Source organism: Vicugna pacos, chromosome 8 (genome assembly GCF_048564905.1).
Source record: "Vicugna pacos chromosome 8, VicPac4, whole genome shotgun sequence".
NCBI lineage: Eukaryota > Metazoa > Chordata > Mammalia > Artiodactyla > Camelidae > Vicugna > Vicugna pacos.
The window spans coordinates 76,040,552-76,067,202 of NC_132994.1; the positions used below are offsets into that span (position 1 = coordinate 76,040,552).

At 44.7% G+C, this 26,651-nt stretch overlaps 1 protein-coding gene across 6 annotated transcripts in view; it reads right to left on the minus strand.

Moving 5' to 3' along the window:
- Positions 1 to 26,651, minus strand: part of PDE10A (phosphodiesterase 10A) — a 327,889-nt gene that overhangs the window by 213,703 nt on the left and 87,535 nt on the right. Inside the window, exon 1 of one of the 6 annotated variants that reach the window (XM_072966182.1) lies at positions 14,737 to 14,779. The exons of the other annotated variants lie outside the window; for them this stretch is intronic. Coding sequence (XP_072822283.1) covers positions 14,737 to 14,764 — 28 coding nt within the window. The 5' untranslated portion in view covers positions 14,765 to 14,779. Of the gene's footprint in view, positions 1 to 14,736; positions 14,780 to 26,651 lie in introns of those variants that run through there. 6 annotated transcript variants of the gene reach the window in all.

A 26,651-nucleotide genomic window follows, 5' to 3' on the forward strand; every position in this document is an offset into this window, starting at 1 on the left:
CCAGTCCTTTAGATCCAGCTGCCGCATCCTTCAGATTCATTCACAGGAGTAACTGCTGGCAAAACTTCCTAGTCTCTAGATGCCCCACCCCCTCCCCCTGGCATTTTCACCCTAAGACCTTGCTAACAGACAACTTCCTAGTCCTTCTACGATTTTTTTTTAATAGATTAGTCAAACAGGCTGTTTTCTGATATTTTTATTTGTTCTCAGTTGCATTAAATAATCAGCAGGGTCTCTCATGTCGGGCTGATTTTTAATGATAGTTTACAATGATCCTGTCTCTTCTTGAAGTCTCTGAGTGTAGTGAGTCCCACTTTCTACCACAGCATTTAACGCAATGCTATCCTGGTTGCAGTAAATACTGCTATATGACAGATGTCAGAAAACAAAAGGGAAAGCTGCTTTTATGATCAGCATTCTTAAAAACGGGCACTTAGATCAGGATACACTGAGCAGAACAGGCTGATAAGACAAGTGTGTCTCTGGTCTGAGCTTCCACTTTTGATCCAGGCCTTTTCTTCCAGGTCCACTGCCCTCCTCCACAGTCCCAGGTGCCAGCATTCTCCACAGGCTTTTATGGGGACAGAGGAAAGTGTATCACAAGTCAATAGAGCAGCTCATGCTAAGCTGTCAGGCAATGGTAACAAACAGCAGAGACACTAACCAAGTCCCTGTGACCCACCACAGGCTCCCTAGATCCCTGTCCTATGGCCAGCTCTCCACCCCACACTGCCCCAACCTCTCACACCCTTTCTCAACAGGACACTCCAGGATCCGGCTACCAACCCATGGAAGTTGGCCCTGGAGAATAAATCTCTGGTCTCTGTGGCCTACCTGTCTCGGTCTTTCTCAGAGATTTCAATTTTACTGGAAGAGTTCCAGAAAAACTGATGTACCACCAGCGTGCTCCTCCCAACACACACTTTCAGTCACGGTGGAAACTGACCAGAAGCAGTATTTGGGGGCAGGGGAAGATTTACCATAAAGCTCCATCTCAAGGCCTTACACTGGGACAGGCCCTTGCCAGGGTCCTGGGAAGGACCCTAAAGATGAGTTTTTGTGAAATTTACCGAATTTTACATAATCACATATTTTTGTGAAATTTGCAAAAGTGAGATATTTGTGTTCTTTTTCATAAATAGGCACCCGACATAAACTTTAACCCCACAAAATCCCGTGCTCCTAAGTTATGTCTTATCCAGGTGCAGGGCTCGAGGTAAAAGACAGACCACATAAAGTCTAAACTAATTCATATTATATTTATTCATGTGACATGGGAAGGCATTTTTCCTCCAATATGAAAACAAAATTAACTTTCAAAAGAAGGGAAATGAGGGGAGGGTATCGCTCAGGGGCAGAGTGTGTGCTTATTAGCATGCACAAGGTCCTGGGCTCACCCCGCAGTACCTCCACTAAAAATTAGATACATAAGCCTAGTAACCTCCCCAACAAAATTTTAAAAAATAAAAATAAAGTTTAAAAAACAAAAGAAGGAAAATAAGTAAAAAATAAACTCATGTTAAAAAGAAAAAAAATTACATGATAGTTACAAATGATGTGCCTCCTTTACAGAGATACCTTGAACCAACTTTGGAAACCCATGGGCATCTTTTTAAAAAATGTGCTGTCTGAAGAGTCTGCATGAGTAAGCACAGGGCAGGGACCCTGACGCTCTCCCCGAGGGTTCTGTTGTGCAGCCACATTGATGGAAAACAAATGTAACCAAAGGTTTATGGGATTATACACCATGGCAACTTCTTAAAAACTCAGATATTGATTATATTTCAGCTTTGTACTTTAGTGACATACGGGCCAATGCAATTGTAACCAACATGTTGTAGCAGGAAACAGCCAAAACAAAATCAGAGACGTAACATTTAGCAGCAAAAAATGACACTTCTCACACCCCACGTTGCAGCTGAAAGGCATTCCGGAGAAAACAGGAAATACCAATAGCAGGAAGCCTTTCGGGGAAGCGAGAGAGGTCTTCCTGCCAGGTACACTGCTCTCCTCTGATGCACTAGGACTAGGTAAGCCCCTCCCACACTGTTCAAATCAAAGGCCTTTGCGGAGGGCACGGGAGGACAGCCTGCCGGTGAGGATGGGCTCGGGTGGGGAGCACTCCTGCAGGCAAGGAGCAGTCGCTCCTGCAGTCACTGGCACCCTGGCACCGGGAAACAGAAACCACTAAACTAATGTAGAGGAAGAGGGCAAGTTCTGAAATAGCTTTTTTTTTTTCTTTTTAAAATAATAACAGAGAGTTACACTTAAATGTTTATCCACTGGGGAATGAAAAAACTAAAAGGTGGTATAAGCAACAATGGAATACCATCCCCCAGTTAGCTAAAGCAGGCATCCAAACTGGGAGTATTTCTACTGTTTTAAGCTAATTCTTACACAGTGTGCACCTTCTAGGGTACATGGGAGAACACAATGGTCAAGACATGTACATCCAGAAAATGTTACTTAGGATTAACCAAAGAAAAAGCAAAAAGCAAAGAATATGTGATAAACAAGGAGGGTTTCCCCACTGCCGAATTTAAAAATTAGGTTCCCTGTTCACACCCACTTCTTTTCTCTTCCGTAACCTTTATCACAATTTTTAGGCAAATACACAAGAGCATCCTTTATAGCACTGCTCATGAAAGCAACTACAAAGAAACGAACAGGAGCATTACAGTGGCACGGAATATGACTTATCCTTTTACACTAATAAATAAAGTAGACCCATCTCTCCGTACTTGAGTGGAAAGCTGGAAAGCTCCCTGTGCTATGCTATTAAATAACAAAGAAACCCTCAGTAGGTGCTACTTCTGTTTAAGATGACCATTACACACACACAGATCTTAAACAAATGGGGAAAAACTAACAGGGTCATCACATACGGGGAGTGGAATTTCTTTTACTTTGAACATTTTTCACATTGTTTGATTTTCTAAAGTGAATAATCCCCACACACACACAAAAATTCAATAGTTAAAAATAAAAAAAAAAACTCTTTCTGCATTTCCCATCTTTATTACAAATATCTCTTGAGTCACCAAGTCCAGAACCCCAGGGCTCTGCTGGGCTCCTCTCCTCCCCCGCTCCTGAAATGTCATAAAGGAATTGGTCTTTTAGTGTTAATTCCCTGGCGTTGCTGGTATCTGTTCTCCCAGCCCATCCCTTCCACCTGCATTTAAGCCTCCATCATCTCGCTCTACAGCAGTCGACTGACTGGCTTTCTTTCCCTCATCTGTGCCCCCTCTAATCCATCTTGACGTTGCTTCCACACTTCCTGCACCCACACTTAAAAAACAAAAAGCCACAGCATCATTTATCCCTTCCAGTGTTTCCTTACAGCCTGTGCAAGGAAGTTCAATCACTTAGCTGGCCCGGGACACCTGCCAGAATGCCACCCCCGACAATTTCCCCCACTGTGCTCCGTGTTCTTCTGATGATGCATTTCTTACAGTTCCCTGAATGTATCATAGCTTCATTCACGCTCTTCCACTTAGCCTGAAACTTCCCTTTCCTAACTCGTATAAGTAAAATCGCTTCTGTTTAAGAACTCAAGCCCAGCATCACCTCCTCCACAAAACGCTTCTGCCCCTTCTCTCTCGGACGTAGGGCCCCTTCTGTGGTCTCACTGAATCTTCTACTGAAACAGCAAAAGCAGAGGGGGACCGCCGTGGACTGCAGGCTGCCCAGCGCCAGGGACTTGAAACCCTCTGTCTGTTCCACCCTAATGCTATTTCAAGGCAGGCAGGCGTCTGCATTTTATAGCTTGTAAAATTTTGAAATGCCTCTCATCTCAAGAATGAGAAAATAGAAGTCTGAAAGGGGTGGGTGGGTGGCTAGCTTGGAGGAATTACCCAAGACCAGACCAGAAGAGACAGGCTTCCATGCCAGATCTTCGGAGAGCTCACCACGCTCATGACTTTCACTAAGACTTCACTGTACTTCCTTGCTCACATTTCTCTCTCTCCCTGGAGGATCCTCATCTTCTGGTGGACAGGGACTATTGCTGATGCATGCTTTCACCCTCAGATGCAGTCCAGAGCTGGGCCCACAGCAGGAGCTTGTGGACACGTGGGGGGTAATGCAGCCAAGGGAGGGTGGGAGATTAGAGACCCAAGCGCTAGCAGGACCTTAAACAAATTACATCGCCAAGCCCTGTTTCCCTAAAAGTGCTGTAATGATAAAAGAACTTCGTATAGGGCCACTGAGCAGATTCAATGAGGCAACATAATAAAGCACCTTGCACAGAGTTTGGGACACAGCAAATTCTCAAAAATGCTATCAACAGTAACAGTAACAATGAGGAAAGGAAGGCTCATCATGGGGCATGCATCAGTCAGCAGGAGCTGAAGTAACAAACTATTCCAGGATCTCTGTAATTTAAAACACCAAGGATTTCCTTTCACTTACTATCCCACCGAAGTTCTAGGGATTCACCTCTGCTTTGCTCTCACTCAGGAACTCAAAGTGAAACTCGTCTGGAACAGCACCACCTACCCCGGCAGGGGGAAGGGAACACAGTACACCGTGCCCTGGCCATTAAAGACGTCCACTGCTGCGTAACACACCTCACTCCCTTCCACATTTTATTTGCCAAAGCAAGTCACATGATTATAAGCTTGAAGGGGAGGGGAACCCAGGAGGAAAACTGGAAATGTCACATCATCAATGATGCAGAGTGTGAACAGAAGAGCGTTTCTTCCAGCAGTAAGTGTCCCAGGTACAGCAGGTGGGAGGAAGGCTCGGGGAGGCACCAGGGGAAGCGCACAGAGGCTGGCAGAAAGCAAACAGTAAGTCAAGCTCAAGGAGAAGCGTCTCTGGCGCGGCGTGGCCGGAACTCGGGGTGTGGGGGTGCTCTGCAGGAGCTAAGGCTGAAGGAGGCAGGTTGAGTCAGATTGTTAAGGGATTTTATGGTGAATTAGTGATCACGTCAGCGGTGCAAACCCAGGAGATCAGAATGTCAACATCTGTAATTTAACACGATCACCCAGGGCTCTATATCCCAGTGGGAGGCACATCTGTTCCACTGTCACTCGTCATAAATTATACTCACGTTTTACCCATTTTCTTGCTTCACAACTGGGAAATGGCAAAACAATTCTTTTCAAAATATTTTTCCCACGTAGGTGCAGAAAAAAATGTTCACTTTTGGAAATCCATTGACCACAGGATGTGGAAGAGCTAAGGTGCACACCCGTCTCCACAAGGACTGGCCTCTCCTCACTGGAAGGATGAGGCCAAGGCTGGACCGCACGTCCTCGGCTGAGTACGGAGGTCAAAGCTGTAGTGCAGTTATTCAGATGCTGACTCAGAGGACCGAAGATCAAAGCCGGGCGGGTGCAGTGTGAGGAGAGGGCCCCAGAGTCCCCGGTGCCGGCCGAGTTTACGGAGCAGGAGGGGAGGCTCCGCAGCATGACCTGTCAGGAGAAGATGCCAAAACGCCCGTCCCGGCAGAGACTCGCCCTCTGCTCTTCTAGAAAGAGCTCTAATTCAAGTATTGCCTTTGCTGCCATAAATGAGAACTTACAGGAATTTTAAATACCATTCACGACTTGTGGGCAATGGCGTGCTAACCTCATATAGTTTTCCTTAGATGCTTTATGAGTCAGCCCTCAAAACTTTCCTACCTTGATTTGTGAGAGAGAGATTGTAACACGTTGAAAATCCCGTGCATGTGGACTGAGAAAACCTTTTTCCGGTTTAAGTCCCTGTCCTTCATTCCTGTTTGACATTTAGCAAAGGCCCGAGTCACCTCCCCTCAGCTTTCCCTTCCTGAAGTAAGGAATACTCCTAGTTTAACTTTGACTTTTAACTGAAGAATCTTCCACCAGAAGCAGCTGAGGACCCAAAGCAACGTTAGAGTCAGTCCTAAGGCCGCTCCTCTCCCTCGGCTCTGCTTGAGTCTCTCTAAGAGGTGTTCCTTTCCACTGAACAAAATCCCAATATGTCTGTTTCTCAAAGGACCCTTTCAACTGCAAGAGACAGAATCCCAATTCATCCCAGCTAAGCAAACAAACAAACAAGCAAAAAGCAGGACGCTATCACCCACTCCTGTGTCAAACTGTGCGAGAAAAAGAAATACATTATTGTTTTTTTCTCTTTTGTTCTATTTATAAATTTTGGGGTTTTTTTAATAAATTTTGCTTTTTATTGAAGTGTGGTTGATTTACCATGTTAGTTCTGGGTGTACAGCAACGCAATTCAGTTACACACATACAGACACTTTTTCCAGACTCCTTTCCATTACGCGTTACTGTTACACTAAGCCCCTGAGCTCTCCGGGGCACTTGTTACCACATGATAACCTCACCTGTCCTCACTGTAGCACAGGCCTCTGTGACAGGAATGAGGGCGTATCCGCCACCGGGTACCAACCTCAGCAGGATGAGAGAACTGCTTCCCCGGGGTCCCCACCAGTTCCCAGGAAGGGCTCTGAGGAGCCCTGCTGCGGTCGAATCGCCGTGTGAGATGATGGGACACTTGGAAGCGCCAGCCCCAAGTCGCATGTCCTGCACCGCGGCAGGAGCACAGGGCCCGGCACCAGAGGCGGACAGGTGGGCAAGAACTACCGCTGTCCACGGAAGGGCCTCTCCAGAACCGCCCTGCTCCCCGACCAGGTACCAGCTAGCCTGTCAGCGTTGTTAGTGTCGCCGTTGTGCATTTTTGTTTCCTTGGAAGCAACGTGAAGAAAGTTCCCCATAAATATTAACACAACCTTCTCTAAGAAAGCCTGCCACAATGTTTGGATTAAACAAGTCATGTTTGTTTTGTACAAGCGTAAGTGAAACAAAGATCATGTACTGTTTGGGTTATTTTATCTCCTTCATTCAGAATCAACTCTCTTTCCCAGCTTATGAAGACCTGCCAAATTCCGTTTGAAAATTAAAATTACACTGTCATCAGTAACTACTGCAGATAACTTCAGCTGGTTGCTGTGATGGGTACAATCTTTCCTTGTGTCTTTTACACACCCCTGTATCCTCCCCTCCCTAGTACTGGAGACATACATGGTTGATACGCAGAAGAAAGCTCATGTCACTTACAGTTTCAAAAAATCACCATATACTAAACAGTATCATTACGAAAAAATATCTACACAAGAATACCCATGCTAAATCACCTAGTATAAACAGAAAGGTGAGCCAAGCGACATTCACATTGCTCTGAGAACAGAAAGGAGGTTTTGATGGGAAGCATTTGTTACTCCAGTGTCCCTCAAAACGACGGCAACTTAGGAAAGGGTCTCTTCAGTCCTGTCCCCACCCCCCGACACAGGTAAGCAAACACAAGTGTATCTTCTTATCCGCATACCCTTTTGAAACACTTAACATTAGAAAGTGAAGTGAAAAATCTGGTTTTATCTGATGCCAAGAAGAATGCAGGTTGAAGTGTGCTATGAGAAACAGTGCTGAAGGAGCCCGCGAGGCGTCTTTTCCAGCAAGAGACCCTCACCTCACCACATTTCCTTCATGAATAACTATACAAATATTTAGATGTCCACACATCAAAAACTAAAGGCTTACTATTTTAACCAACAGGGCACAAATTCAAGCAGAATGACATGAGAACTATCAGCAAAATCCTTTATTACGTTTGCAATCAGAGTTGATGCTTAAAGATGAAAATTCATTCAAATCTGGCACCTAATATATGTAAAAACTTCCACAGAAAAGAATACTTTCATTTAGGAGATAGTTTCCCTTCTGTACTTACTAATTTTCCTTCATTCATACTTTAAATGGAAAAACAAATGTCTCAGTTTGTTTCTGTATCATGTGGGGAAATAAAAGAGTAAGTCAGTTTCCCGACAGAAGCTGTCTTTTTTTGAACAGTGATGTTACACGTTATCGTGTGTGTTTGGATGTATCTTTTTAACATATCCCACTCCATAACCCCAGGAGTCAATGAGCCAAACACTTACTTGATTACAGTCAAGAAATCGCTTATTTATGGTACTGAGGAGGCCCTTACGACTGTAAAGCAGAAGCTGTAAAACTTACGATTAGTCACAACTCAGGGTGAAATTATTTGGCTCGGAATCTTGCACTGAATTCCTCTTCCAATCGCGACATAAAAGTTAAAAGCGCAGCAGTGCTGTAATTGATAACTGCACTCCGGCCCCGTCTGTCTCTCTCCAGCCTCAGGGCCCTGCATCAGCCGCGAGTACCAGCCCGCTGTCTCCGCGTGTCCACCCAGCGAGTCCTCTAGGCGCGGCTGGCCCAAGCCGAACCGCTCATCGTGCTCCCTCAGCTGACCGCTCCTCCAGGGTCCCCGTTCTCGCTGCCCAGGCCTGAAACTGGAGGTCCTGCTGGGACCCCGGCCAGCCTCCTCCCCTCTCGGCCACAGGCACCCATGGCCCCAAGGGGTGCTAATCACGCCATGCAGTCACTCAAAAATACTCCCACTTACTTTTACCCCTTTCATCAGTTACTGAGTCCCGAACACTGCTAACTAGTCTCTGCTTTAAACTGTGCCCCCTAAACCACCGTCCATAAATGCCAGAGTAATCCTCGTACATGCTAACTTAGCCATTACCCCCCACACTCCCTCCTTAAAAGCCTTGAGCTGTTCTTCATCACTTGCAGATAAAACCAAAACTGTGCATGTGGCTCATAAAACCTCTCCAAACCACCTCTGTGCTTCCCCCCCCCCCCCGCCACGCAGCTCCCTACCGGGACTCCAGGCACGTGAACTCCGACCGCTTCTCTCCTCGTCCAGGACGCCCTCCCTGCCCGCCATCTGCCTCCAGCCCACCTGCCTAACGCCTGCTTACCTGTTAAGCTTGCCTTTGACGGGACTAATTCCAGGAAAGTTCCCCCCAGTACACCCACGCTGGATTAGCTGGTTTCCCAGTATCTTTTTTCAAAACGGGAACTATTTTTTACTTTGCTCACTGTTGTATTTCCAGCCCCTAGCAGAGTCCTGGGCACCCTGGAGGCATTCAGTAAATATCTGAATGACTGATTAAGTGAACTGAAGTAGAGAAACATATGTTAAAATCCCTACACAGGCTCAGTGACTCTCCTGATCAAACAGAAATAAGGACTGGATGTGCGAATTGTTCACTGTGAAGAAAATGATAAAATAGGAATCCAAGCAAAGTGGTAAACTCACTGGACTGAACTTACAAAAATATGTCTAAAATAGATAGTTTAATTCATTTCATTTGTTAAGATAAAACAAATTTGATAAGGTAGCTAATTAAATCATAACAATTATGTAAAACCTACCATTTTAAACGTGTTTTCAGATACTCTCAACAAACTGTGGAATGTTTCTGATACCAAAGTGATGAAGAAAAGTTTCGATTTCTCCCATGAGTTACAAACAGAAGCCAAAGGCAAAAATTATCAGGCTATGATGAAAGCAAGGAGATATTATCACTTTTTTGCTTTTTTAAAAGAAAATCTTGAAAGAGAACAGCGATAAAGCATTAGATTTGTGAATCTGAGGTTCTTTTAAATATGAGAGGTATCAAAATATTTAAAGCAAGTTTTATCTTAAAACTCCATTTTGCTAAATAATATTGCATAATAATAAGCTTTATCTGTTCAGTTCAGACTCATTTTATTAGGTTATTACTCAGTTTCTTTTATTAAAAATCAGGTATCTTTTCACACTTCTGCTGCCTTCTCGCAGCACCTCATGCTCACACACCACTTCCCCTGTTCGTGGCCACTTTCATTTTCTGGTTCCTATGATCTAACCCCGCGTTCTGCTCTGTCTGCAGCACTGCAGGGGAATGCGTGGATCACGCCCTGAGACCAAAATGGAGGGAAACAAAGCAAAATCTCTTTTCATTGATTCACAGTAAATACTTAAAAACCCAGATTTGGACCCACAAGTGAGTTTTCTTCCTTTAGTTTTATGCCTGATTTGCAGTCTGAATATACTAGCTTTCTAGTAAGTTGCCTGAACTTAATTTCCTGTTCCCCTTTCCAACTGAACATGGGGCATTTTGCAGGTCAGATGTGTTTGAGTCCCCGTTTGGTCCTACGCACGGGACAAGAGCACAAGTTAGCAGGACTAAATGTGGGCAGTGGCGGCTGTATTTCCTACTCTTCTTGCTCAGAAACCTACCAGGAACCAATTTATAAAATTACTCTGAAAATCAGCGCTCTCTTTAGCACAAAGCCTCACTTTAAAAAGGGGCAAATTCCCTAACCATATTTAGCAAAGAAAGAGCATAAGGTCCCAGGGAGCGACCTCTAGCAGCCATCCCATGAGTTTATGAAGTAACTGCTCCTTGGCAGCCATTGTAAACACGTTTTAAAAAATAATTCCAGTTTTTCCCCAAGCAGCTTTCACTCCTTTAGAGAAACATTTTCTTTAGACAGACAGCCTAAGTGGAAGAGATCTTTCGTGGGCTTTTCTAAAGTTTCTTTGTGATAGTATCATAATACACGTGGAAGATATGTAACAAGGCACTGTAACAAGCTGCCACCACACACAGGCAATGCACATGGACAGGCTACGTGCACTTGGCTCAGAGGCCAAATATATCCTACTAGCAAATTATTACACAGCCACTGAATTTCAAAGACTAGCTTCCTTCTGGCACGAGTTATTTTGTTAATAGACAGCTTATTACAATCAGTTTCTCCTGAATCCAACAATTTAAAGTGCACTACTGTTTCCGGTGCAAATAAAAGAAAAAAGAGTTGATTTCTAAGCAAAGGAAAAGGTGCAGATGTTGTACACACCAGCATTTTCACACACAGACAAAAAATAAAACTCCACAAATATGAGAATAGATTATTTTCTCAATGAATCTTATTTAAAATAAATATTTTATCTGAGCTATATTGGCAGGCATCTCTTAAATGCATGAAGAACTAGACAATGCTATTCCTGTATTACATTCCCAGGATCAAAATTAAGAGCACAACTTCAAGAAAATGTATCTTACTACAAGAGATACTCGTAATGACAAAAGATTGACATTTTCCTGTGTGCAGGAAGCTTTCTCAAGTGTGGCTCTGTTTCCATCCTTTAACTGAAATGCTGGGAGAAGTTCTGGGACAACAGGCTGAGCAAGTCTAAAAGCCAGTTTCTGGAGAGTTCCTTCTTGTCCCCTGACTCCAATAGGCAAGCTGATCCCTTGCAAAGGCAAAAATACCCACGGAAGCAGAGCCTAGATAGACATCAGGTCAGCTTTAGGAGTTACAGTATCACCTGCAGTGCCACGCCTTTTCAACTCTATGTAAACAACTTAAAATGAGCTGCCATATCCGATCTGCTGCCAACTGTCGGGACGAACGCTGGAGGAGGCGGTGGCTAGCAGCCCATAGTGGTGCGCTCCTTGCAAAGTCTGCTCCGAGGTGAGCAACCCTCTCAGCTTGCCCACAACTGAGGGCTTTCCCAGGACATGAGACATTCTGTGCTAAACTGAGAAAATCCCAGGCCAGCCAGGACCAGTCAGTAGGTCGACCTACCTGGTACGGGTGTGACTACTGCCCGTGATGCAGCCAAAATAAAGGGCAGCCAAACACAAAATCAGTCTTATGAGCGAATAAACCCCACTGGCTTCCTGCTTTAAGAATCCACCTTTAATCGCACAAATTCTCAGTACTGAAGCATAGTATCAACAGTGGAATAATCACACAGCAATGAAGGCTGCTTTTTGGCTGAAATAAACTACATGTGTTAATTAAAGAAGAGAAAACTGACCAACGAAATAATCAGAGAAGAATATAGTGGCCCCACTTTTCTGACAGCAAAAATAACTGGTGTACGGATGTGGACATGTAAATACAGGGGTATAATACGTGTTGTTTAAACGTGCAGCTGCTACATGGGTAAAACAGGTGCATGAGCACATCACCTGGACTGACGTAATTGTCTTGTCTTCTGGGTTTTTTTTTAATTCTACGTTCGTATAATAAAAATTTAACTTGCAGGTTACACAGATGGAAAAGAAACGGGCAGAATTCACCGTGACAGCAGTTCTTGGGGCTAAAACCTAGATGCTGCATCACGTGTGAAATCCGCGCACCCTGAGAACACAGAAGGCGCTGGGGACGGGGGGAGCGGTGCAACGGACGAGCTATAATCCTGAGCATCAGGCAAGCTGGGCCCCAGCCCAGCCCGGAGTGCCCTGAATAAAGTGCCCAAACTCTCTGAGCACGTGTCGGAGTCTGTAAGCCAGCCCCCAGCAGACAGGCAGCAGCGAAGGTGCCATGCGATGACGTTCGGCAGGCGCCCAGCCAGTCCGAGCTTGCAACAGTCGACCCTCAACTACCTTTTACCGTCTCAACCCACGTGGAGCTGGAATTCCAAACCCAAGAATCTGCTTCAAAGAAGCTCGAAACACATTTTAATCTCTCCCTACTCACATCCCTCTACTCTTCTCTATTAACTGTATTCTTTTCCTACCAATTCCTACTCTCCATCTAATTAAACAATTGACATACCACTCAATATTCTGGGCCGTAAGACTGATTTTCATACCAAGGATCCGTCTCTGTGCTGACAGAATAAAGACACCCAATAAAGCATTTTTTTGTTCTTTTTTGTGTCGCCACTCCCACCCTCACCCAACCCCAGCAGTGCCTAAGCACTGGGAGGTGATGAAGGGCATGGAAGCGGAGAAACGGAAGAGGAGATGCATCCTGTAAGAATTCAAATGAGTTATCCTGTGACTCATCAAAGCTGCAGCTTTGCCCTTACTGATGCCACAAAGCACACCTGACGGTCCGTAACCAGGTAACCGTGGAAAACCTGGCTGTTCCCTAGGTTGCGAGCAGCCCAGGACCTGGTGAAGTGCGGAGCAGATCTATTTAAGGCCAAAGGAAGAGGGGAAATGTCTAAATAAAGGATGAGATAAGGTGTAGTGTGGGGGTGGCCAAAGAAGGCAGAGGACGAGGAAGGAAAGATGTTACCTCACATGGTGGTGAGTTTCATGGAAGAACCTAGACCTCTCTGGACTCAATTTTTGGTTCCAAAGCAGATGTTATGCCAGGACAAGAAGGGGAGAGAAAAGCACAGCTGCTCACACTTTGATTCTTACCTCCAAATTTCACTCCATATATTGTCCTGAGACTATCTGAGAAAAAAAAAATCTTTAAGGCCCTGATCAAATGTATCTGTTGTGATGAAAAGTACACGTTGACGCAAACTGCCTATTTTAAAGACAATTTCATACAAGATAAAGAACTAAAAATAAAAAGCTGGAACTGATGTTCAATAAAGCCTCACACGCCAAATATAAGCTTCAAAAAATGACTAAACTCCTTAACGTATGAATTGCCTACAATGCTCACAATATAAAATTTAGAAAGTCAAAACTGATTCTGGAATTGAAGAAGCCTTTTCCCTTTCAAATTAGGATCCCTAACAGGTTGCGTATGATCCAAACCGTCAGTAACAGAGTACAGGAGACTGACACAGAAGATTAACTCCCTGACACCAAGAAGCTTCTCCCCTCACTTTCCATCATACTTCACGTTCTAACTCACAGATACCACCCTAAATTGTTTCCTTTCCTCCTGGGACGGTTCATTTCATGTGTCAACTTGGTACCCAGTTATCTGGTCAAACAGGAGTCTGGATGTTGCCATGAAGGTATTTTTCAGATGTGATTAACATTTGATCAGTAAAGAAGGTCACCCTCCATAGTATGGTGGGCCTCACCCAATCAGTCGAAGGCCTCAGGAGCAAAGACTGAGGTTCCCCTCAAGAAGAAGGAATTGTTCTCAATGCTGCCTACATTTCCACTCTGCTGCCCTGCAGAATTCGGACTCAAGACTGCAACACCAACTCTTACCTGAATTTCCAGCCTGCCATACAAATTTCAGATTTGCAGCTTCTATGATTATTGAAGTCAACTTCTTAAAATCAATCCATAAATCAATCTCTGTCTCTGTCTCTGTCTCTCTCTGTCTCTCTCTTTCTCTCTACACCCACACAATTCGTTGTGATTGGGATTGGTTCTGTTTACCTGGAGAACCATGACTAATACACTTCCTCTCCACTAAAAAATACCTAATAAAACCCTTATGGTAAAACATGAACACAGACACAGACACCACCACCCCAACACACACACACACACAGACACACACAGACACACACACATACAGTGGAGCTATTAGAAAACACCTTCAGTTGAAAAGTTCATGCTAGAAAGAAACCCTGTAAATAAAGAAATGTCTTTATAATCAACTTAGATGCCAAGGGACTCTACCATGTCATGCGCTTTTTAACCTATGACGCAAGAGCTGCAGAGAGGCAAGAGGGAGGGAGGCCGGGGAAGGGGGAGAGGGAGAGAAAAGAAACCAGAGAAACTGAAACACTCTCAAAAAGCATCTGCCAAAGTGCCATCAGGGGAAGCACATTTGAAACATAAAATTTTTAAATGGTACAAAATAATTAATATATTTTAAACTTAAAGTAAGAAGGAATGGTATGTCAGGAAAATATCGCGGAAGACAAATTATTCAGACTTCAATGACTCCAATTTACTAATAAGGTGGCCTCTCAATCTTTTACTTGGAAGTGGTTTATTCTTGCTTTTTACGTAATTCAAGACCCTTTTATCTGGATTATAAACCAAGGCCAAAGTACATCAGCATAACCAACAAAAATGGCTGTAAATGATAAAAACCTTAGACCATCCGAGTTTGAGACTAGTGTGGAGTAGTCATTTCTTTTAAGCATCAGAAATGAAGAGAACAGTAGCCCCCTGGGGTCAGTGTGCCTGGGTTTTGAAACTGCTCACAGGCCAAGCTCCCTCACCTCTCCGACGTGCACTGTCCTTACACATTCAACGAGGATAATCACCACCACCTGCCAGGGGCACGCTGGGGCTAGCACGCAGCAGTCCCGGCAAAAAGCTTCGTACGGTGCCTGACTTCTGTTATTTCTGTCAAGAAGAGGTTAAGTGATATTAGTTCATCCTGACTTGAAGTCAGAACAACACACATAGTTTTTAGACAAAACTGAAAAGACTTCCATCCAAAATGGTAAGTTTTTCAAGTGTGGCGCTTCAAGAGGCGGTGAGAGTCACCAGTCACCAAGCCGGTCTAAACCTCCAGAATGACCGATAACCGGGGTTGTTGCATTTTCCTCACAGTAAAAGGCACTGTCACGCCCTGAATGTTCAAAGTGCTAGGTTGAAAAACAAAAAATAGTGAAAAGACCCCTCACTTTACAGAGGGCAGCAGACTTAAGTGTTTAAAAAGCCCAGACCTTTGTTCCCATGGTCAGAATCTCTGATACCACGATTTTCATGGTGTTTATCATTTTTTTAATACAGAGATGAGTGACTTAGACTATTTCAGTATTTTTGATGTACAAGTGGGCAGATGGTGTGGGAGGATGTGATGACTAAGCGCTGAAAAGACTTGTGAAGAGTTCCTCGGAGCTGAAGTTAAGCTTGCAGTGAGGGTGAGAGGGGCCGGCCGAGCTGGAGGTCGGCCGGAGCATGCTCGACGGAGAGGACCCCCAGTCCTCCGGATTCGAGAGGAAGCAGTTCCAGGAAGGATTCTAGGTTCTCCTGCCTGCCCACATGAAAGCTACCAGGGAAAGGAGAACTCCAGCAGGCTGTGTGCTAGAATGAGGTGTGACCCTAACGGCAGGTAGCTCAGGTTCCTTCCGTAGGACAGCTTCCCCCAGGCTGGAGTTTTTAAATATCATCAACACTGAATTCAGAAAGCCAGAGAACAAGTCATTTGAGTGACATTTTCAAATCCACACTTTTTATTTTCTTAATTCAATATAACTTAATTTATAAACTTTCCAAGTAAATCATGAAGAAATGTTAGAAAGTACTTTTGATTAGCCTAGTTTGAGTTACGAGAATTTTTGGTAACTTAAAGCATGCTAGAGAATTTGAATCAGCTGAGTAGCAATGGCTTTCAATTTAAAAACTAACAAGAATAAACTATTATATGAAATCGTTTATACTGCACTAGTAGCATTTTGGTTTCAATTAAACACCTGTCAATATAAAGAACTCAACCACAATCAGGAAAATCAAACATGAGAACATCTGAAGCAACACTTCAAGTTCCTCGAAAACATCACTTCAGTACAAAACCAGAGGATCCAAGCTCAGCCACTTCAACACTGATTCAAACGTACATAAAGACTGTAACTGACTGTAATTACGTGGAAAATGGATTGTAGTTATTCCATACAACTTAATGTATAGTGACCTGAAGGAATTATGCAGACATGTTCTCTTTCTCTTTCTTCCTCCCTCCCTCTTAAATACATTATTAAGGGAGGCATGTTTGAATGGAACTGAAACGTCTCCAGGTTGATCTGCGAGGCCTCTATGTGTCTGCATGAGCATTCAGCAAAAGCGTGCCACCACCTGCGAGGCACAGGAGCAGGGCGGAGGGCGGCTGGATAAAGGCAGGGTCAGCGGGCGGAGCCGTGCATGACAGACCCCCGCACGCAGCGAGTTCTCCTTCATGACCGAGTGTCATCGAGTCCGCTAGGCTCCCTGAAACGTCAGTAGCACTGGGTTCTTTGTAACAGCTTTATTGAGCTATAGTTCCCAGCACACACAATTAACCCCTTTAAAATGTACAATTCAATGGCTTGGGTATATAACATTTTTTAAATTGAGGTAAAAAATATTCAAAATAAAATTTGCGATTTTAACCACTTTTAAGCGTACAATAGCAGAAATTAGATTTGCAATGTTTTGCAACCATCACCATTGCCTAGGTCCAAAACTTTTTCATTCCCCCAAACAGAAACTCTGTAACCTTTAGGCAGTAATCCTCATCCTGTGTGCCCCCAGCCCCCGGCACCTCCATTTCACTTTCTGTCTCAGTAAATTTGCCTGCGCTACGTAGCTCATGTAAGTGGAACCACCGTGTATTTATCCTGTTGTGTCCGACATAATGTCTTCAAGATTCATCCACATGGCAGCATGTGGCAAACTTCCCTTTCTTTTTAAAGCTGACTAATATTCCACTCTGTGTACAGACCACAGTTTGTTTATTCATTCATCTGTCCATGGACATTTGGGATGTTTCCACCTTTTGGCTGTTGTGAATAATGCTGCAATAAACATTATCGTACACGTGTCTGAGTCTCTGATTACATTTCCTTTGGACACACAGCTAAGAGTGGACTGGCTGGCTCACATGGTAATTCTATGGGTAGCTTTTTGCGGAACCACCAGACTGTTTTCTCTTCTGACTGCACCATTTACATTCCCATCAGCAGCGCAGGAGGGTCCAAGTTTCTCCACAGCCTCGTCGACACTACCTTCCCATTTTTTATTACAGCTGTTGTGCTGGGTGCGGCTCTGGCTTGCATTTCCCTAGTGGCTAATGATGCTGAGTCCTTCTCGTGCTCTTGTACTGGCCATTTGTATACCTGCTCTGGAGAAATACCTACTCAGGTCCTCTGCCCATCTTTTAATGGAGTTATCTTTTTGTTCTTGACTTGTAGGAATTCTTTATGTATTCTGGATACTTAACCCTTACCAAATATATGATTTCTAAGTATTATTTTTTCATTTCGATAGTGTCCCTTAATGCCCCAAAGGTTTTCATTTCGATGAAGTCCAGTTTGCCTGTTTTTTTATTTTGCTGCTCATGCTTTTAGTGTCATATCTAGCACCAATTCCCCATATTATTCATTTTTGAAGTTAATTTTTCCTTTTCATTCTTTGTTCTATTTCTCATTCTGCCTTATACACTTAGAACACTTGGATTCTGACCACCATAACTAACACCGGTAGGACACATTTACAGAGCATATTTGGAAAAGAAAAACATTTCTACTGTAAATTATCAGGGAAAGGTACACCTGACAACCCTGGTGTTCCAGCTACAGATAGAGAAAAGGCAGAGTGAGCTCACAAAAAGCATGATGCTGACAGCCTAGAAAAAGATCTAAGACCTTTCTACTCACATTAAGTCTCCTGAATATAAAATGAGAAGAACCAGGGAATCCAGGAGAGACAGAGCACAAGGCACAGCTCTCCCACAGTCAGCTGGGCAGAGCCTCACCGCTCCAAGTCCAAAGCGCTTCCTAGCTCTCCGGCAAATCAGCCCAGTGCAATGAATTTTTTTTTAACAATAAAATAAACATAAGTATCAAAACAACTGGCATCACTGTTTTGCTGTGCAGTGTGTCTGAGGCCACCTGTTTTCTTTTGACTGCATGAAGGAAGGTTTGATTTCAGCTCAACCATCTGACATATCGGAAACTACACATCACCCTTAGCATCCACCTGGGAGTAGGGCTGGGGCATAAAGTCAGTCCCCTTAGGACAGCCTGAGTGAGACAGATTGGACCAAAGTAAAACTGTCATCCATAATTTCCTTCCAAAAATGAATTCTGCGTTATCTGTATCATTTCAAACTTATTAGTTACAGTCTGCCATTAATTATACATCTGAATTAAATAACTTTCTACATGTTTCTTATTATAAGATGAAATTTACTGTTACTAAACCATGGATAAACCAAACATTATACACATAAGTAAGAACTGTTAGTGAGGGATAAACTGAGAGTTCAAGATTTGCAGATACTACCTACTATATATAAACCAGATAAACAACAAGTTTATACTGTACGGCACAGGGAACTATACTCGATATCTTGCAGTAACCTATGGTAAAAAAGATGATGAAAATGAATATATGTATGTTCATGTGTGACTGAAGCGTTATGCTGTGCACCAGAAATTGCCACAACATTGTAAACTGACTGTACTGCAGTAAAAATAAACACATATATAAAAAAGAACTGTTGGTGATCGCCAAGAATCAAGAGGGGGAAAAGAAACACCCGCTCCGAGCAGCGTGCAGCCCACGGAGGTCACAGGCGTCTTACAAACATGCACCGGGTACTGTGTCCCACACAGAGCCCACGTTTAGCAGAAACACCCTCGCACACTTAGAAACAGACTATAGACAGCTGCCGAAGGGCAGTACCCAATACTCAAGGCAATGGTGATGTGACCAAACAGCTTTTTAATAAGAAATTGTTTTAAGAGGCTGGTTCCAGGCCTGGGGACGCACAGCATCCTTCACGCAGCGGGGAGCCACGGGGGCCACGCTGCTTCAGAATCAAAGGAAGTGGAATTCAGTTTGTGCTGACAGCTCATAAGAAAGCTCAGAGAGGAGACTGGGATGGCCAATGTGAAATCACAGCCGCACAGAAAGCCCCAGAGGACAGAGAACAGTGGGGTAGCTCGTTCTCTCTCTCTCTACATAGAAATTTCTTCACACTGTAATTTTAACAAACTTCTAACCCTTTAGAAAACTACTGTGAAATGCACCGTTTTGAGGAGACTCCTGAGAGAAACTGCACTGTGGTCTGAATCTTGCATGGAGATACGGACCCCTCATCGAACGAGGTGTGCGTCACAGGCACCGAACCTGATGACTTCACCTTGAGAGCAAAAACAGACAGCCTTGCTATGACCGTGGCCCGAGGGCCTTGGTGAACCTTGGCGGGAGGATTTCTGCCCAGATTCTCCAGCCCTTCGGGGCGAAGTGTCCTGCACGCGTCAGACATGCCAGAGCGAAACAGGCTGGCTGGACACAACTGTGGTCACAAGCACGGGAATGAGGGTTCCTTCGGGCACATAAATGCAACCAGACAGAGACGCGGGGGCTACGGGACACCAGCTCCAGGACGTCCCCACGCACGTGCTGCGGCAACAACCCTTTTGCTCCTCAGGGCTGCACACCCAGGAACCACTCAGCTGTGCCATGGGGCCCCAGTGCCAGCGTGACCACGCAGGGCTCCCTCCCACCCGAGGCCAGAGAACGCGTGACGAAAGCATCACAGCACCTTGTGTGTGCTCCAGCCAGCCAGTCAGGACGCTGGAAGAGGTTATTTCACAACTTCTGTAAAGAGCAAACCACACTGGTTTCTGAGAACACAGAAAGTCACTGTTTAGAGAAACACAGCTCCTCCTCTTGGTCTGATTTTCACACCGCGTAATAAAGTAAATGCCTGTGGTTTGTAATTTAGGGGATGTAGGCTCACCGTCTCTACATCAACACAAAGCCACTATAGAGACGTGACTTTTTTGAAGCCTCAAAGCACCAGGGAAAAATTAAGGAATTAATGATGACCACAAGTTGGCACCCTGCATTCAGTCCATGTGCCTGGAATAGAGCTGAGAAGCGGCTCCCCACGCTGAGGACACCGTGGGCTCCCAAAGGAGCAGACACTTCAGGAACTCGGGAGCCCCGCATCTTTTGTGCAGAAGAGGATCAGTGACGTGGAAGCAGATTAAAGCTGCGGGGCCCCTTGTGGGAGGGGAAGGGGAGCCCCCAGGAGCATGTACTGACGTCAGCGAGCCTTACAACCAAAAGGCCGAGGGCAAAAGAGTCTCCTCACCTTCAGGAGATGTAGTTTACTTAATAAAGATTCTACAAAATCTTTAGTGAAAGGTGGACTTTTTCTTTATAGTGACAGAGATCACAGGCTGGAAAAAACTGAAAACTTACCCTGGGAAGAGAGAAAGGCTGGAATAATTCAGAAAAGAAACAAATGAGTATTTAAAAACCCTGCGTTTATTTCTCCAAAGGAAATAGGGAACCATAGTTTGGACAAGTCCCCAAAAACAATCTAGATCATTTTTATTTCTAAAAATTCCTCTTTTTGCACAATAGATACTTCACTGAAGCAATGTATCAAAACCGAATTCTTAAAAATTGAATTCAAATGAAAGCAGACAGGAAGTGCCTGTTATTTAAGAAAATCCTATCCATGAAGCAATTATTTTTTCATAACAGAAAATACTCTGAGCAGTTCTCAAACCACGGAGCACATGAGCTGGCGCTGGGCCCCTCGCTCCAAGTTTCTGACGCAGAAGGTGCGGGGTGGGGTCCCCTGCACCCCGAGAACCCTTGCTGCAGGTCAGCTTTGTCACTCTGGATGTGCCCGTTGGGCTTGTGGTGTGGCGGTGCCCGCAGCCTCCCCAGTGAAGTTCAGTCGTGTCTGCGGGGCATCTTGAGCTGTTAGGTTTGTAGCTGTCAGTTTTCCTGCGAGAACCCCGCCTGGCTGGAAGACAGAGCTTGGGTTTTCCAGGAAAGGCACCTACAGCTGAAGCTCTGTCCTGCCGCTCGCATGGCTCACTGTGTGACCGTAAAGCTGCTGATTCCTCTTACGTAAAACAAACATAATATGCTCTGCTGTCTCAGGATAGTACTAAATAATGAATAAATGAAGATTATTTACCTTGCCTTGTCCCAGAGTATGCACTACAAGTATTCACAAAGAACAGTGAAAAAGCAAGATCACATTCATCAAACAAAGAAATAAGAAAAGAGAGAAAGAAAAAGAAGCAAGCAAAAAAATTGGGAAATAAAATAGCCGGGATGTGAATAAGACAAAAGATGCACCACACTGAGTAACACACACTAGAGATAAGTCAAAAATTTGCCTGCAGACTCTCAGCAGCTGAGCTGAAGATGTGAAGCGCTCATTTACACAATTCAGTGTCTTTAGAATAAAAGCAGGCCACTTGGTTCTGGAAAAAACAGAACAATGTTCCTGGTATTAAAAGAACGAGCACGTCCCCCACCTGCCGGTCTTTCATAACAAACTTCCTGTAGACACAACCTCACTGCAGCGTCCCCATGTTCACACTGGCTGGTCCAAAGTGACAGGGTCCAGGTGAGTCTGCCCCTCTGGCCTGTCTTAACTCAAGCTTTCAGGTGGCGGTCAGTCATCTATTATATTTCCTGAAAAGTGGCTAGGGCACAGCTCCTCCAGGTGGTCAGCTCAACAAAGACTCACTTGCCTTAATCAAGAGTTCAGAGAGGGAAAAGGGAATACTCTTCCCATCAGCTAATGGGCAGGGAGACTGGCAGAAGTCCTCAGGTCTACATTTGGAGACAATTAACTAAGGAAGCCTCAGTCCACAGCACGTGTCATACCAGATTTGGAATTATGCCACACAATAAAACAAGGGGATGCTTCAGACTACACTTACATTTAAACTTACTTTAAAAGGGATTTGTGACATTTTCCTACCTAAGTATTTTGTAAAATTCTCTCAGAGATTTGGAATTACTTCTTAGAGAAAAGTAATTAAATTACGTTCAAATAAATGAATAGGTCTGTCCAAATAAAAAATGTGGAAGACCGCAGTCTTTGCTGAGATACACAGTTGGGGGCATTCAATAAAGAAGGTATCTTTAATAACCACCTGAGGAGTGACTATGGACAAAAAACACAGAGACAGGAATGTTATCCTTTAATTTAGTGAAAACCAAAGATTCTACTTTCTTAACAGAAAAATAGTCCTGTGTAATTACAGCAACCTGCCTGGATGAAATGTTTCAAACAGTAACATTCAAAATGACTGCAAGTACCACAAGCTAAGCATTATCATTACAGTAAGCATCTCAGTGTGATCTGAGTTGTCCCCATGACCTCTGGGAAGTCCTTTAGTGTTTGTTCTTTATTTTTTGTACAGATTTCAAATGCGTAAGTCTACCAGTAGACAGGCATTTACATTCACACAATGAATTAAAATCTCCTGTTCACCTAGGACATACGATGCATATCATGAGAAGAATCCCATATTTCTTTTCCTTGGTCTAAAGTAAATCCTGGGAAATAAATCCCATATGCTTGTCCCCATGCATGGCATCATATTAGCAAACACATAAGGCAGTTCACTGGCTGCTTGCAAAGGAAATTTTGACACAGAATACCCACAACACAGAACACACACACAACACCCCTCAAAACAAAGCTCAAACAATTATTCAGAGGAGCCAAATTGAGGGCAAAAATACGGAAATATAATTTGATAAGTCACATTTATGAAATCTATAGTCTTTCCACTGATAACAGAATTTTGAGGATTAAACCTCAGTCATTGAAAAAAAAAAGCACTCTAAGCTGATTACAATTTACAGCTTTTTGGAAAATTTTCACAGGAAGAATGCAGGCAAAAGCCGTCCTGACAGGAAACTTCACATTCCAGGCATTCCGTGGCCAGGCTCGAGTGAGTCCCAGGAACAGCAGCTGTCTGTGCCTGTCCACAGCCCACAGCAAACGTGACACTCACTATTCAAACCGAGAAATTTGCTACACGAGCAATTATTTTGCAAAAACTGGGTAGGCTGTTTATGCACCCACATGAAAGTCGATGTGAAAAATTGACTTGAGGCACAGAAACGAGCCTCCTGCTGATGCCACGTGCTCACTTGTTTTAACCAGGCACATTCCATCTGCTGTACACACGCCTGCCCCCCAAACCAGCGCCGGCCCCACACAGCCTTCACCTCGGAAGACAGGGCAGTGTATGGGGTGGGCACGGCAGTGTCAGAACTCAGCCGGGGCTGAGCGACCGTCACCAGGTCACTCAAGACCTCAAAACCAACTGTGTGATCTGCACAACAGCAGCCTCTTGAGCAGGATGGCTGTGACCACACCTGACAGAATTAACTGAAAGTCCTCAAAAAAGGAAAGAACAGATGATGTGGGGGGGGGTGTAGAGCTCAGTGGTAGAGCACGTGCTTAGCATGCATGAGGTCCTGAGTTCAATGCCCAGTACCTCCATTAAAAAAAATAAGTAAACCTAATTATCTCCTCCTCCCTGCCAAAAAAAAAGGAATAGCTGATATGTACTCAGGGTACTGTCCTAACACCTATTATTTAACTCATTTAATCTCCAAACAGGTGCTATTCCTTTCATTCTACTTTCTAGAGGAGGTAAAGAAGGCAAAAAGAAGTTACGGGACTAACCGCCACCAGCCGCTCGCAGACGGCGGGGGGCAGGCCAGGAGGGGGGCTTGCGGGTGCGGCCCGGGGCTGGAGCGCTTAACCGCCCAGCCACGCACAGGCGGCAAGGCCAGGACCACAGCTGAGGCAGACGGACCATCCGGAGAGTGGTCACTGCCTCCCACCAGCTTCCACTCCTGCAGCCCCGGCCCACAGCTTCTGCCCACCCCACCTGCCCAAGCTTCGCGGTGTATTTAGGACCAGAAAAATCCATCCATGAGGTGCACCAACTGTCCACAACTGTCAAAGGCTGGGTGGGACCTGTCCCGTCCCCCAAGCTGAGCTTCACGGTGGGCAGTGGTGACACACAGGCTTTGGAAAAGCACCCACATCTGGCCGTGAGAAGATAGATGTTATGTCCAGGCGATATTCAGTAACTAATTCTGGAGCACCTGCTAAGCGTCAGGCAGCAGAACAGGAGCACAAACACAAAGGCCTCATTTTTAACGGTATGGAAAAGGCTTTGCACCAACCAGACTACGAATTTCTTCTTATCCAAGTACAGGGAAAAGAAGAGCAAGGGCCGGGCCCCCCCAGACCTGAGCGGACGTCTCCGGGCACAGGCGGGAGGCCCTCCGGAGGCGCGGCAAAGCCTTCCCAGCGCTCCCGGTGAATGCTCCGGGCCGTGCTCCTTACAGCAAAGCCAGGTACTAAAGCAGAAGGCAAAATCTCGCTGGAATTTCCCTAAAGCCAAAAAATAATTTATAAAACCGTGCCCTGTCTACCTCTTGATGTAAGAAAATGCTTTTTAGCAATTATCCTCCATAATCCTATTTTCCGGTAGGTCTTTGTTCCAGTCCCCACCCCCTCATTTCCTCCACCCGGTACTTGTGGTTAGTGAACACTGTCAATAACATCTTTGCTACAAATGAGTCCGTTTTCTTTCTGCTGGGTGAAAAGGTCCAGCTCGGGCTCAAGGGTCCCCCCGCCCCACGTCTGGCGGCCTGTCACAGCTCCTCTGGTCATGGTTAAAAGCAGCCCCTCCACCAACCTTGGCTTCGGGGCCCAGATTCACTTCGTCAAAGTGCTCCTCATTGCTGATGCGTTTGTGGGGTCTGGTCAGTGGCGGGGTCAGGGCTCTGAGCCCACCTGTCATGACCCGTGAGCACCTGCAGGGACGTGACAGGTGCTCAGTTTGGAGGAGTGTTAGAGCACGTGTCCTGAGCCCTCTGGAATTTCTATTCACACTTGGTCAGCAGTTTGGCGGGATACAGAATTCTGCGTGAGAGCTGTCTTTCCTCAGGGCAGTGGAAGAGCTGCTCCTTTGACCTGTAGGATTCAGGTCTGATGCTCTGAGTCCTGTTCCATGGCGGGGGCGGGGGGGGGGCCTTTCCCCTGGAACTTGGGTCCTTCCTTGTACCATGAGGGTCTTGAGATTCAAGGACATAACTGGATGTGGGTTGGCACGTGCACCCTTGCAGTCTGATGATTCTTCCAACTGGAGAAACACTTGAATAATTTTTTTTTACAAGTCTTGAAGAGGAGCGTAGAGAATGACACACAAATACCCACGTGCTTGTTATCCAACTTAAGAAGTAAAATATTAAATTGTTTCAAAGCTCCTTCTGTTTTCTTTTTCTGAAACACCTGTTAGTTGGATGTTGCATCTTTTATATTTCCTGTCTTTTCGACCCTTTGGGAAGATTTTCACAATTTATCATATCGTCCTAACTGAATTTTTAACGTGGCCAGTGACAGGGCTGACGCTGCTGTGTAGGGAACTGGGTAATAACAAAATAAATAAGTGAATTGTAAGTTCGAAAAAAAGAAGAGGTCCAGCTCAAAGGAGACCCAATCAGATTCTCAGATTATGTCTTTCGTGAAATGCCTCAGAGGAAAGCTGCCTACTTCTTTGCCGACAGGAAGGAAGGAAGAAAAACCAATTTTAACCTTTTCCACTTGAAAATGATTCTAAAGCAACACATCCACCCTTTCCTTTTATTTCCACTTTATAGTTCAGATTACTTTAAGCACAGGATGAGTCAAAAGTAAATGCAAGTAAGTGCAAAGGAATTTTAACAAAGAAAGAAGGAAAGAAGGAAGAGCTCCGTCATTTTCACATCAAAGAAAATCTATCACTAAAAGACAAAGAACTTAATTTTCTCGTATGAGTGACTGTCCCCCTGAGCTGCATGCTGAAAGGATGCATGTGATCCTGTCCCTCTGCTCAAAGTTGCCCATCTGCGCTGGCATTTGGTACAGGACGCTCACCCTATAATCTACGCTGTTAGGATAACAGCACTGAGAAATGCAAAGAAAATAAAATTTTTAAAAAGCACACACTATGAAATCTTAAAACTTGATTATTTAAACATATATTAGACAAGCTGGTAAAAGCTAAGTTCATCCTCCCAAGGTGAAGTCACCCACACTGTGTAACAAGGTGTGAACGGAGCTGCCCAGCCAGCCAGCAATCTAACAAGCCATGCAGACAACAATGGCAAATTAACCGCTGTGCTGAGGGGCCAGACTCAGAACCAGAGCACAGACTGCCGCTCACCACCACGGAACAATGAGAACTGTGAACTTCCCCATGTTCTGTCCCCCAGATTCTGGAACAGTGCTCTAATGGTGCATTACATTTGTGCCAAAAGTTACAGTTTACAAATCACTTTCACATTCATTATTTCATGTTTATCCTGACAAAGAAGGGAGGGGGGAGGCGAGGGGCAGACAGCAAGACTGCCACCATTTTACAGGTTAGGGGAAACACTCACAAATGCAGTGACTGCCTAGGCGTCCGCAACCAGAAGACGGAGGAACCAATGTTTAAACTACTCAACAGTCAGACTCCCGTCATTTGACTCCAAGGCTTATACTTTTTACATTACACTCTGATACCTATACTGTATCGACTCTTCATTCATTACCTTAGTTTGTACCACTGAAAACACAGAAACAAACTAGTTTCTACAGGAAGTC